Source organism: Zootoca vivipara, chromosome 7 (genome assembly GCF_965207765.1).
Source record: "Zootoca vivipara chromosome 7, rZooViv2.hap1.1, whole genome shotgun sequence".
Classification (NCBI taxonomy): domain Eukaryota; kingdom Metazoa; phylum Chordata; class Lepidosauria; order Squamata; family Lacertidae; genus Zootoca; species Zootoca vivipara.
Window position 1 is genome coordinate 33,897,977 of NC_142590.1, and position 12,542 is coordinate 33,910,518.

The 12,542-nt window shown below is 41.0% G+C and overlaps 1 protein-coding gene across 3 annotated transcripts in view; it reads right to left on the reverse strand.

Moving 5' to 3' along the window:
- The window catches only part of PDE4B (phosphodiesterase 4B), a 189,944-nt gene that overhangs the window by 40,881 nt on the left and 136,521 nt on the right, over window positions 1-12,542 (reverse strand). For 2 of the 3 annotated variants that reach the window (XM_035121992.3, XM_088673932.1), the window contains exons 3-5: window positions 12,102-12,138; window positions 11,430-11,500; window positions 9,129-9,178 (exon numbers count right to left, since the gene is read on the reverse strand). In XM_035121992.3, coding sequence (XP_034977883.1) covers window positions 9,129-9,178; window positions 11,430-11,500; window positions 12,102-12,138 — 158 coding nt within the window. Of the gene's footprint in view, window positions 1-2,968; window positions 3,151-9,128; window positions 9,179-11,429; window positions 11,501-12,101; window positions 12,139-12,542 lie in introns of those variants that run through there. The other variant, XM_088673933.1, reaches the window with a different exon arrangement.

The window sequence follows — 12,542 nt, forward strand, 5'->3', positions numbered from 1 at the left end:
CCAGTCTAAATTCTTTTAAAGCCAGAGGAAGGACCATAGCTCAATGGAAGAGGCCATCCTGAACCCATCCTGGGTTCAATCCCTGGCATTTTCACAAAGAAATAGCAGAGACTTGCCTGGAACCTTGAACAGCTGCTGCCAGTTAGTATACAATAGTGAGCAAGATTGGGACCCAGGTGGCGCTGTGGTTAAACCACTGAGCCTAGGGCTTGCTGATCAGAAGGTCGGCGGTTCGAATCCCTGTGACGGGGTGAGCTCCCGTTGCTCAGTCCCAGCTCCTGCCAACCTAGCAGTTCGAAAGCACGTCAAAATGCAAGTAGATAAATAGGAACCGCTATAGCGGGAAGGTAAACGGCGTTTCCATGTGCTGCTCTGGTTTGCCAGAAGCGGCTTTGTCATGCTGGCCACATGACCTGGAAGCTATACGCTGGCTCCCTCGGCCAATAATGCGAGATGAGCGCGCAACCCCAGAGTCGGTCACGACTGGACCTAATGGTCAGGGGTCCCTTTACCTTTAGTGAGCAAGATGGACTAATAGTTTAAGTTGGTATAAGGCAGTTCCCTATCTTTGCCACCTATTTATTGGAAAGTGAGCCCCTCTGAACTTTATCAGACAGACTCAGCTCTGAGTAGTCATGTTTAGGATTGTTGTGCAAGCCCACACATTTCAGTGGCACATGCTTAACTTTCCTGTTGAAGTCTGTGATACTTACATGGTTAATCTTGGCTTGCTTCTATCCCTCCTTACTTCTGTGATGGTGATACTAGATATTTTCAAGTATCACACCCCACTATAAATGCTATATTAACGTTTTTATTTTTTTGCATCTGAACTGGTTTTCATAGAAGTAACATAACTTCTGATCTTTAAAGTCCTTTGCTGTCACAAAGGCAGTAGTTTTATATCCCTGTATTTCTAGTATAGAGCTGTCCTATTACTAAAGGTCAACTTAAATTGCTTCAGTTTGGACCTACCAGGAGACAGTGAGTAGTATATGAGTCTGAGAGATTTGGGTTCAAATCCTACACAGACTCTTCTGTGACCTTAAGGAAATCACTGCTCTACCATGATTCCTTTGCACCTACCTCATAAGGTTATTGTGCAAGAAAACCACAATGAAGACTATGAAGTACTCTGCAAGCGATATATGATAAACACTTATAGTATTTTATCCTGCATAACTGGGTGGGTGCATGAATTAGCATCTATATCCCAAAGCATCAGTATGCATACCCTGAGCTGGGTGAGAAAATCCTCAGAGATTGTCATGAGATTTGGGGCTATGATAGCAAATTCCCACAGCTCATTTACTATATGCACATCCATAATCTCTATGGATTAAAAAAAAAAGTTCTCAAAATAGTTGTACAATTTGGTTACAATGCCTATTTTAGATAATTTACAACCTAGCCATTTATTTTTTTTCTTTGGACTTTCATGCACAAGAAGACATCCATATTAAAAAAGTACATTTGATTGTTCATGTAAAGGCATGTAAGGAGTTTAAGAAAAGGCCAGTTGATGCAGTAATAAAGAAAAAAACACCATTTCACACTTGCTCGTTACAGCAGAGCTTTTACTATAGTTAAATCCCATGAGCCTTGGGAAACTATGCACTTTGTTGCACGCATCCACAAGCTAATGTTGCAAAGCATACAAGCCAGATTTTGTACTGTTGGGCATGTAATAAATTATCATGCTGCATTTGTTTTCTTTTGAAAACACTTGAGGAGCTTTCTCTTTTTGTCTCTCTTCCTCCTCACCCTCAATCTGTTTCTGCAACAATTCACCGTCATAAAAAAATGATTTCATCCTTTAAAAATTATGCTACAGCCCCATAAGACTCAAGTAATACCTGCACAGTCTAATATTATATATGTCTACTCAGAAGTAAGAACTCCACTGTGTTCAGTGAGGCTAACTGACAGGAAATCATACCGGAGATGCCGATTTAATCTGTAAAATAATTCATCTCGGGGTGGTCTTGAAGATAATTTAGCTTTCAGTTCAAGTAAAACATTTATACCTAATTTGTTTATTTAGAACTATCCCCTTCTTTAAATAAACATTTATTCAAAAGTTACATTACAGCTTTTCTACTGCCAAAATATCACAGAACGATCACTCCAATACTCACAAAACAGTGATGCAGGATTGAGGATTTAGAACTATCCTAAATTTTCATTTTTCTTTCAACAGCAATGTTGGTGATTAAAGAGTTTGCTTGTCCATTTGTATGAAATGTTGAAATAGATTTTATTTTCTATAGTATTTTCACAGGTAAATATACCCCCCTTTTTTTTTTAAAAAAAAAAGCATGGATGCTAAGTCTTTTCCCCACTCCTTGTCTGTTTCACCTGAGCTCCACCATACCTCCAGACTCATGGCATGGTTTAAGTTTCAAACATTTGGAATACATTGATGGATTGTGTGTGTGTGTGTGTGTGTCTTAAAATCACAAACTGTTCAGCTATAACATAGGAAAGTGCCTTATACCTTGGTTTACCTAGTTCATTATTGTCTACAGTGACGTCCAGCATCTCCCGGTATCTGAGATACAGGACTTTCCTAGCCATACAAGGTGGTGTCATGGATGAAACCTGCAATCTTTTGCATGTAAAGCATTTGCTCAACCACTGACCTATGGTTCTTCCCCATGCTTCCTTGCCAGGCCAAACACTTGAGGGGAAACAAATGTATTTGCCTGGTGGAGGGCAGGAGAGCTAAAGGCACCATAGCAGCAAATAACGCAAGGAGCTTGACTATAAGTTCCAGCGTTCTTGGCAGGCAATGATGTGTAGAACAGGTCATTTCAAGGCAAAGAGAGATTCCAAAATGCTCAGCAGTACTGCGTTGAAATCTGTCCTGTTCAATTTCCCGAAATCGTTCTTCATATGCAAAAGAGGCTTCCATTTTTTCTAACTCATTGTCCAGGCAGCTTAGAATTTCTGTGGGTTTTGAGCTTACCTTATTCCTGTAAGGTGGCCAAGAATAGTATATCTGTTTGTCTTTCCAGTAAACATTTCTCCAGCACTCTGCAGCCCGTCTCTGGCTGCTGTACTTCCTGAGCCGAAAAAGCCCTCTGGAAGGAAGTCTTCTCCTGGGCTTTGATTAAGTGCAGGCACCCAGGAGGCAGCAAAGTCAGACCACTAGTGAGATGATTTGAAGAATGAAAGGTCACTCACAATTCCTTCTTGGCCACCGCAAAAGTAAGGCAAGCATGACAAAAACAAAGCAAAAACCCACAACTCATCCACGATAATTTCATTGAAAGCTTATTTTTGCCTTTGATAGTTTTTTGAATACAATTTCTTTTCTCACTAGCTGCTGGAGAATGGCTGAAAAAAACATATGGGAGAAATCCTACATCATGTTACTACCACTCAGCTATAAATAATAAACCCCATGCATCTATTCCCATATGCCTGGGAATAGCATGAGACTGCTTCCAGCTGATAGTGGAACTGCAACTTCTCAGAAGCATTAACAGCATGGAAGCAGTATGTAACTGGATGAACGCAGTGGTACATTTTTGCATATATATTTTTGCTGCCAAGGGTTGTGGTACAGCAACTTGGATCAGTAACAATATCTATTATATTACTGTTTCCTTGAAATAAAAGTTTTTCACGCAGTTGCAGAACAGATGTTCCCACAAACTAGATTTATTTATTTGTCAAATACTTGCCTTTTTGACCCCTTAAGAGTCTTTTTAATTTGTGAAAACAGTTCTGTGTGTTCCTGTGGTCTGTAATTACAACAAAATGAAAGGGCGGGGGAATCTGGCTGGATTTTAGGACAAAACACAGGGTCCACGTTATTCGTCCTCTCTGTGGCTTTAAGACTAAGGAAAACATCTCATGACAAGACTGGACAGCTGTTTAAAAGAACATTAAATTAGTAATAATTCATGATAGTATAGTGTAGTAACAGAATGTGAGCTGGGAAAACTCCAGTTCAAATCCTGCCCTAGCCACAAGCTCACTGAGTAGGCATAAGCAAGCCAGTATGTTTTCTCCCTCAGCTCCCCACTGGCAAAATGGAGATATTAACAAAGGCCTACCTTACAGGGTTGCCGTAAAGTTTTCTGTCATGATATGTATGAAGCATTTTCAATATTAAAAATCCACTAAACATTATATCTGTGTTGAATATTACTGTCCTGTCCGAGGGATGGCTCAGTCGGTAGAGCGTGTGACCCTTCCTCTCAGGGTCGTGGGTTCAAGCCTCACATCGGGAGAAAGGTTCCTGCATTGCAGGGCGTTGGGCTAGATTTATCTTTGTGCTCCCTTCAAATTCTACAATTCCATGATTCTACGATTCTATACTCCTCTGTGGGGCAAAGAAACTCCTTGTACAATCTTTTAAAAAAACATAATGAGTGAAGAATTGCCATTTGCTTGCCAAGTTCTGGAAATTCTATTTAGTGCCAAGTAATGTGTTGTGTTCATTTCCAGTGCAAATGCTGAATGAGGTCTGCCTCCTTCACCAAGGAACATTACACTTGTCAGCTGGCTTTAAGCATTTTGTGCTTCTCATAACAGGATACAAGTCACACTTCTAAAGCAAAGAGAACAATCTCCTCTGATTCAACTGATGTCAGTTGATTGTGTGTATTCTATGATGATTGTAAAGGGAGTACCTAGCCTTGTTAACAAGAGAAGCAACCCATAGCTGCCAAGTTATCCCTTTTTTACAGGGATTTTCCCTTATGCTGAATAGGCTTCCTCGTGAGAAAAGGGAAACTTGGCAGCTATGAAGCAACCTGTGATGGAAAATAACACTGATCTACTAGGAAGCATCACTCGTATACTTTAAATATCTGTGCATCTTTCTTAGACACTTGGACAAAATAAAAATAAATTCGCACCTAGTTTGTTACAGGCATGGGGAAACTGTGACCCTGCAGATGTTGCTGGACTACATGATTCCTGACCACTAGCCATGTTCTCAGGCTGATGGGAATTTCCCACCCCTACTCTATAAGTATATTGTTTCAAATAATGGGCAAGGTAAACATGTAACTCCACTAAAACATAAAACTTAAAAGCAAAGTAATATATAGTGTAGTTTGCACTTTTTTTAAAAAATGAGAGAACCAAATTAGTGCAAGTAATATAAAGAGACATGGTTGTATCCAACCAAGATGTCCTTTTTGCACACGGATTTTTTGCTTGCACAATGCAAATTCCTCTTCCTCTTCTGTTCATGCTCCATACCCATTCCAGATGTGCTCTGGGGATCGGAAGAACTCCCAGAACAGATTGTGGAGGCACACAGGGGAAGAGTGGAAGTGCTTGCACAAATGGGGTGACCTTGTTAGAAACACGCCCACAGTAGATGATGCATATATTGAACTAGTGGTTAAGGACACGCGAAATTCTGAAATTGCTATGAACACAGTGGGCAGCATTCAGGAAAAAAGGTATGCAAAGATCAATATTATCTCTTTAAACTACAGTACTGACTAGGATTAAATCTTAGGACTTATAATTGGGAAAATATTTTGAAGAGTCCAAGAATGTTTTCATGATTATCCCAGCCTGAATTTTTAAAGTCACAAGCCACATGGGTTGACACACCAGGGAATTATAACTTGGTGTGTATTGTTTTCACCAGGCAACAATCTATTATTTGTATTTTTTTTCTTCTCCCTGTGACTAAATATCAACATTTTGACCAGATATCTGCAACAGGGATCTTTAAGGTGATCCTTTGATTGATATTTCCACTTTAAAAGAAAGAAGAAGCAAAAAAGACCATATGTGAAATTATTGTCTTTCAGAAGAATAAAGGAATACTTGTGAAATGATAAAAAGTAACATTCTGTTGGCATTTGGGGTGTGTGGAAGAACTGGGAGCTTCTTCACTCATGATTACACAAGCAATATTCAGTATTGTTATACCTGAGCAGTCAAAGGCCATACAACCATTGCTAAGGCATGGATGATGATCTGAGGATTGAATTGCATTTTTCAATGGTAAAAGATTGCTGTTTCAGTTTGAGGATGATGCAATACCCCCCCCCCCCCTGCAACACAACAGAATCACAACAGAAAATGGGAAACAACAGTGCTCATTGTTTCTCAAACAACCTAAAAGTGTCAAAAGAACCCCTACAGAGATGATAGTCTTTTGTTGGGTAAAATCATTTACTCTGCTGTAGCATGAAACGGAAGCCAGAAGAATGATATATATTGCTGACCCTACTGAAAAAAGTATTTAACTTCTTGATCTCTAGTCTTTCTTTTTTCTGAAAGCTGGCAAGAAACACGTCACATTTATCCAAACGAACAGAAACTCTCTCACCAAGTTTAATGGTTGCTTTCTGGGATTCTAAATGGCCATCTGTTTCCAAATTAATCACACTTCCTAAATTCAGGCATCATTTCCTCTCCCCTCCTTTTAGAGTAAACTAAACATTTGAAAAAAATATGGATTTGCTTATGTACCATTGGAACATAAGAACATACATTGGTTGTTATTAGATGCGTTATCCAAATATCAAGCCATGGTATTGATGGGAGCCCTATCATGCAGAGGAATTGCTGAACAAAGTGTTGGCTTTAGAAGCATAGTGGTAAAGTTGTACAGCCAACAGAACTGGGGCCAGGACTGGCAGTCTTGTGTCCTGGAAGCATGAAGTGAGTACTGGGATGTATAAAGGGTTGAGATGATGGTGACCTATGTCAATGTGTCCTATGATAGAAGTTGGAAGGAACAAAAGGATGAGCGACAAAAACGAGTAATTTCTAGAATTGTTAAGAGAAGCTATCTTTGAGCTTGGTAGTAGTATCCTTGGTTCCAGCTGATGCCTCTGCGCAAGAGAACAGCAAGGCATTGCACTTGCATCAGTATCCCAGCACTTGTCATCAGTAAAGGGTTTTTGTTGTTCTTGTTGGCATCCGCCTATCTCAAGAGACAATGGAGAGTGCCTCCAGAGCTGAAGTCAAACCGCTGTGTTAGCAGCAGTGCAGTGAATTCTCCAGGGCACAAGCCTGGGCAGTGTGTATGGAGGTTCTGGGCTGCCCAGATGACACGACTCACTGATGTGGTCCAAAGGAAAGCAGAGCAATATGTTTGGCACCAGCTTGGCTGCAAGAGTTGCTGGAAGGAGCAGTAGCGTAGCAAGGTGGGGGCGGTGGGGGGGCCCGCCCTGGGCTCCACTCTGGGGGGAGGCTCCACTCAGGGCGCCCCTCCCCGTCCCTCGCCTCCGCCTGCGCACGCCGTACGCGGTCCGTCCTGGCAGCCCCGCGAGCGGCAGCCCATTACGGGTCGCTGTGTGCCAGCAGCAGCACGTACTGACTGCGCATGTGCAGCATCTCGGCGCATATGGAGTGTGCACGCGTCAGGGCCGCTGTGTGCGAGTGGCAGCCGGGCTGGTGCTGCTGCTCTTGTTGCAACCTTACGCGGGAGCAGCAGCGCCAGCCTGGACGGACCATGCATGCGTCGCGATGCCACGCCCCCAGGGGGCGCCTCCGCCTTTGCCGCCCCGGGCAGCCAAGCGGCAAGGTTTGCCACTGGGAAGGAATACATACAAGGTCCATCCAATCATCTTAGGAACTCCACTCCCAAAGATATCCCACAAGGCAGCAGAGGTTTAGGATCAGAGTTTTCCTTCTCCTAGATGGGCTACGTTCCCAGATTGATGAGACCCATCTGCCCTTCACTTCCCCCTACAGCACATGCAGAAAACTGCCTTCTTGACTTCTTGGTCTTGTCCACTCAATCCACTCCGTCTTCGCACGTAGGGAAAGTCCTTAACTCACTAAGGGTTTCTTAAATGAAGGCTTATGCTTAGGGCTCTTGCATGGCCCAAGAAGGCACATACTGTACTGTTATGAGTAGGCCTGCTGCATGAACTTTGAAAAGGCTTTTTCATAGTCCAAGGCAACTTATGAATGATTAATGAAATGCAACACAGTATTTCAGCTTATGAACACACTGCCATCAGTTAGGTACAGCCAACATGGGGTCGCCAACTTGTTGCCTGGTGGTGCACCTATGGCTGCAGAAGCCTTCCCTGTTGTCCACATGCTGAAATTAGGCTTGAAAGAAGCATTGGAGCCAATGGAATGGGTTGCTCTGCATATTTAGTTGCAGGATGTGTGTGCTGCCCGTGAGTTTCTTCTGTTTGCAAATGTGCCCCCAAAAGTTAGTGACCCCTGCTGTATCTGCACAAAGAATTTAAGATAGTGAAATGCATCACTCTGCTGCAGAAGTCTCTATGTAAAACTTGTATAACCGGGTTGGTCACAAACCAAGTGTAAAGCCACCCCACATTACATCACTGAATCTTTTGCTATATCTCTTCTTTTCTATCACTGTTTCCCCCTTCTTCTAGCTAATGTGTTGCATACATATCTTGCCATCTGCTGGATTCTCTACAGTATATCCAGTTTTCTCAATGGACAGCCACTAACCTTTCCACAATAACAATCTTCTTAGTCACAAACCATTGCACATGTTTTAAAAAGTGCTTTTCCTGGATTACCCACTCGGGTTATAATTGTCAAAGAGTTTTCTATCCACCTCTCATGAATGACCAGAACAAATACAAAGAAACAAGGGGGAAGCACTGCAGTTCTGATTATATTCTGTACAATTATTACACAGATTTGCTCTATGCTGTAAGTGTACTTAGCCCTGATGATTGAAATATTATATCTCTAATGGGTTTTAATGGAATCAATAGTATTGTTAACTGTTTATTAAAATAAAAAATACAGGTGAAACTAAGAAAATTAGAATATCGTCGAAAATTGCATTTATTTCAGTACGTAATGCAATTTATAATTTTTTTTCTTTTAATTTTTTACAAATGCTTTCTTTTGGAAATTCTACAGTAATAAAACAAATAGTTACAATAATACAAAAATAAACATTGCTGTTACATTTCATTAATTACATTCCATTTATAATTGACCCGCCTAATGATAAATAATTACAATTACAACAAATAAAGGCTTGCCATGTCTTGCTTTGCATGCCATGCATCTATCTCATATATTGGTTTCACCTTTTGAGTTGCGTTACTGAGATAAATGCACTTTTTGACAATATTCTAATTTTACAAGTTTTACCTGTAATTGCCACTTAAACATTGTTCGTTCAACAGAATACATACCCTGAATGTTAACCCTGGAGACTGGTGGTTGATTTGCTGCCGGTGACCTCCTGTATAGGTATAAATAATGCATCGTAAGATTCATATTGCCAGGGCTGGTAGGTACCTGTTAATACATTCATTTTGCCCATTTCACATGAACAATTGATGGTTATGTGAATTGTGTGAATGTAGAATCTTTTCATATGGATCAGCTTATAGCAATGTTTTTTCTTCTCTCCATGTATCCATAAGCAGCAAACTGGAATGTTTTGCATAGAGGATACCACATATTCAAGGCCGGTGCTAGGGTTTATTGCGCCCTAGGCGAGATCACCTTCTGCCCCCCCAAATAATAATTAAAAATAAATCAATAAATAATAAAAAATAGAAAATAGGAAATAGGAAAAAATAAAAATAGAAATAAATAAATTAAAATAAAATAAAAAACAGCTGAGAGGCGTGGCGAGGTGGCCCCAGGCTCGCGCTCCCCATGCGCCTCTGCCTCCCCCCCCCGCCGCCCCCACTGCACCTGTCAGCTGTGCCTGTTGAGCGGCTTCAGGCAGGCTGGCCAGCGCCCCCTCCATTTTGGCACCCAAGGCAGCGGCCTACTTCGCCTAAATGGACGCGCCGGCCCTGCACATATTGCCTGATCAATGCAGCACTTGCCACGTGGCGCAACCACCACATAGATTCATTTGCAAGCAACTTCCACACGAGGGCAAGTCTAAGTAAAGTGAGGTTGCACTCTATGAAATCATGAGCTGAAAGAAGAAGTGCTTTTGATATGGATAGATCAACACATGCATACTTATTGCATTGGGATGCCTTTACAAGTCTAAAGAGACAGAGAGTGCGTGTGTACTACCGGTAGTTATATGTGACATTCTAGCTTGCTTTAATACCACTTAACGCCTCTCCAAGACCAACAAAAAAAGACATCCTGTGAAAAAGCTAATTCTCTCAAATAGTCATCAGTTTTAACCAGTTTCAATTGATCTCAAATGCTGGAGCAAAATGAGAATAAAATATAATGAATTCTGTTACAAGTGCCTCCATGACAGTAAAGAGATGGTGGAGGTTTTGAAGATATAGAAGAAATGCTTCATTTTCTTCAAACATAGCCACATGAGAAATAGCGATCTGATGTGACACTGTTTCATATCATATAATGCAGAAGGGGAATGTAATGTCTGACTTCAATCTTTATTGAATTCAACACTTCTTAGCGTATAGCAGAATCCTAACAATGTCTACTCAGAAGTCAGTCTTACTGAATTCAGTCAGGCTTACTGACTGGTTAGGTTTGCAGTCTTTCCCCTGTAATTTAGAGGGCTAAGAAAGTAAACTGCAAGTTGGAAATTCTTACTTTAACTTTCACCTGGGCATGAGCCCTTTAGGTGTAGGGTTGCCAGACTCAATAGAGGAAAGGACTTCTGTGCCTTTAATTGCCCTGCTCTCTTTTGAGTCTGGAAACCTTAAAGAGAAACCAGCAGACCCTTTGTTTTAATTTCCAATAAGTCCTGTCCTCTATTGAGTCTGGCAACCCTATTTAGGTGGCTTGACACAAGCCACTATTTGTCTCAGCCATGTCCTCTTTCCAACATTAGTGTAATAATACTATTGTCTTTAACAATGGGCCATACTGATTGGGGCTGATGGGAGCTGGAGTCCAGCAACATCCTGTCTGTCTTATTACTGCTTACTGCTTATTACTGCTTATTACTGCTGTCATACAAACCTCAATAGATAAGCAGTTTTGCCATTAGCCATGCTTAGGAGTGCCCAATTTATAGCATAGTGCTTTGCATTCACAAATAGTTCAACAGGCTAGGTAAAATTCCTGGACACATTTGAAACTATTACAGAACCCCCATCGGTTTCTAAAGTTTTACCCCCAATTATTCTCAAGTGTAAATAGGGACCAAAATCCAGTTTCATTAAAAATCAGTTGGATTTGGTCATGAGTTCAATATGAGATAGGCTGCATGCATTACATTGGCATAGCTGTCAAGTTCTCCCTTTTTAAAAGGGAAATTCCTTTATGCTGAATAGGCTTCCTCATGAGAAAAGGGAAAACTTGACAGCTACGTACATTGGGCCTCATGTTTTTCACTATAGGTCCCTCCCTGAACAAAGTGTTAATCAGGGGCTAGCATTGGTAAAAAATCAGTCTGAGATTGAAGATATGCCTTTATGGTGCAATTATGTGCATATTTTGTCAAACCTAGATTCCACTCATTCCAGTGTTCTTCCTCTTTAGTAAGAGGATGGAAGCTAAGTGAATTTTGTAGCACTTTTTTAAAAAAGGAGGCAACTTACTTGTTTGCTGCTCCTTGCAGATTTGTCAATAATGTGAAGTTATTCCTTACACTTCTCAAACTAGCCAAGACCTACAAAAAATAAGGCCACATTGAATATTTAAACAAATGCAAGCATTCAGAATGTACATATAAACATTTAGACAGTTAAATACTCTAAAACTTCATTGATTTAATTAGTGGGAGAGAACTAAGAACATGATCGACACTTTCCCATTAAAACAATGGGATTTCACAGTATTGAATTTATGTGCCTAACAAGCAAAGAAGCTGCTAAATATTCAACTTCATTATACAATATACACAGCTGATCTCATACATCCTTAATCAGGACAGCAATTTGTAGGAAACAACTGGCACATGAAGCTGATGAAAAAGAAGTGATAACTATAATGCAACTATCACAATCTAGTAATGCCATGATTTGGAACAGGATGCCTGGGGTAGGGTGGGGCCAGAATGGGGAGGTTGTGATCAACACATTATGGTTGACAGTAAGACCTGTGAAGCCTGACAAATCAGAAGTCCAGAAGCAGTGACGAAGGAGGAATCACATGGGCCAGGATCCTTATGAAGCAAAGGTGCAATACTCATAAGTTCACTCTGGGCTCTCAAATGCCTTAGATAGGCCACCATCAGCACTAGAATCAGTGTCACAATATTTGGAACATACCTGAGCAAAAGGTGTAACTATCAGGTCATCTCCATGTCTAGTAAGAAATGAAAAGAAAAAGAATCCCATATTTTAATAAACAGCCACATAGTCAGGAAACATGATGCATTCTCATATTGTTTGAAATCTTTGGGCAACATCCCGTGTTACAGTTGCATACTCATGCTGTACATACAGATTAAGATTGTAGAGATGTACACTGCAACACACATGTAGCAACTTTGAATCACTATGGAAATTCTGTTTCTTCACTGCTACACACAACCTTCCTAGTGTTGCATCCGATTTGGCCCTTGCTCCCTTGCATTTTAACTCCCGTCACTGTGATGCACATCCATCTTTGCATCTCTTCGTCACGTATGACGTTTTCCACATCTCTTTCCTACCTCCTTAGTGTACCTCACTAAATGAGGTAAGTGATTATGAAACAGTGGGTAGGTT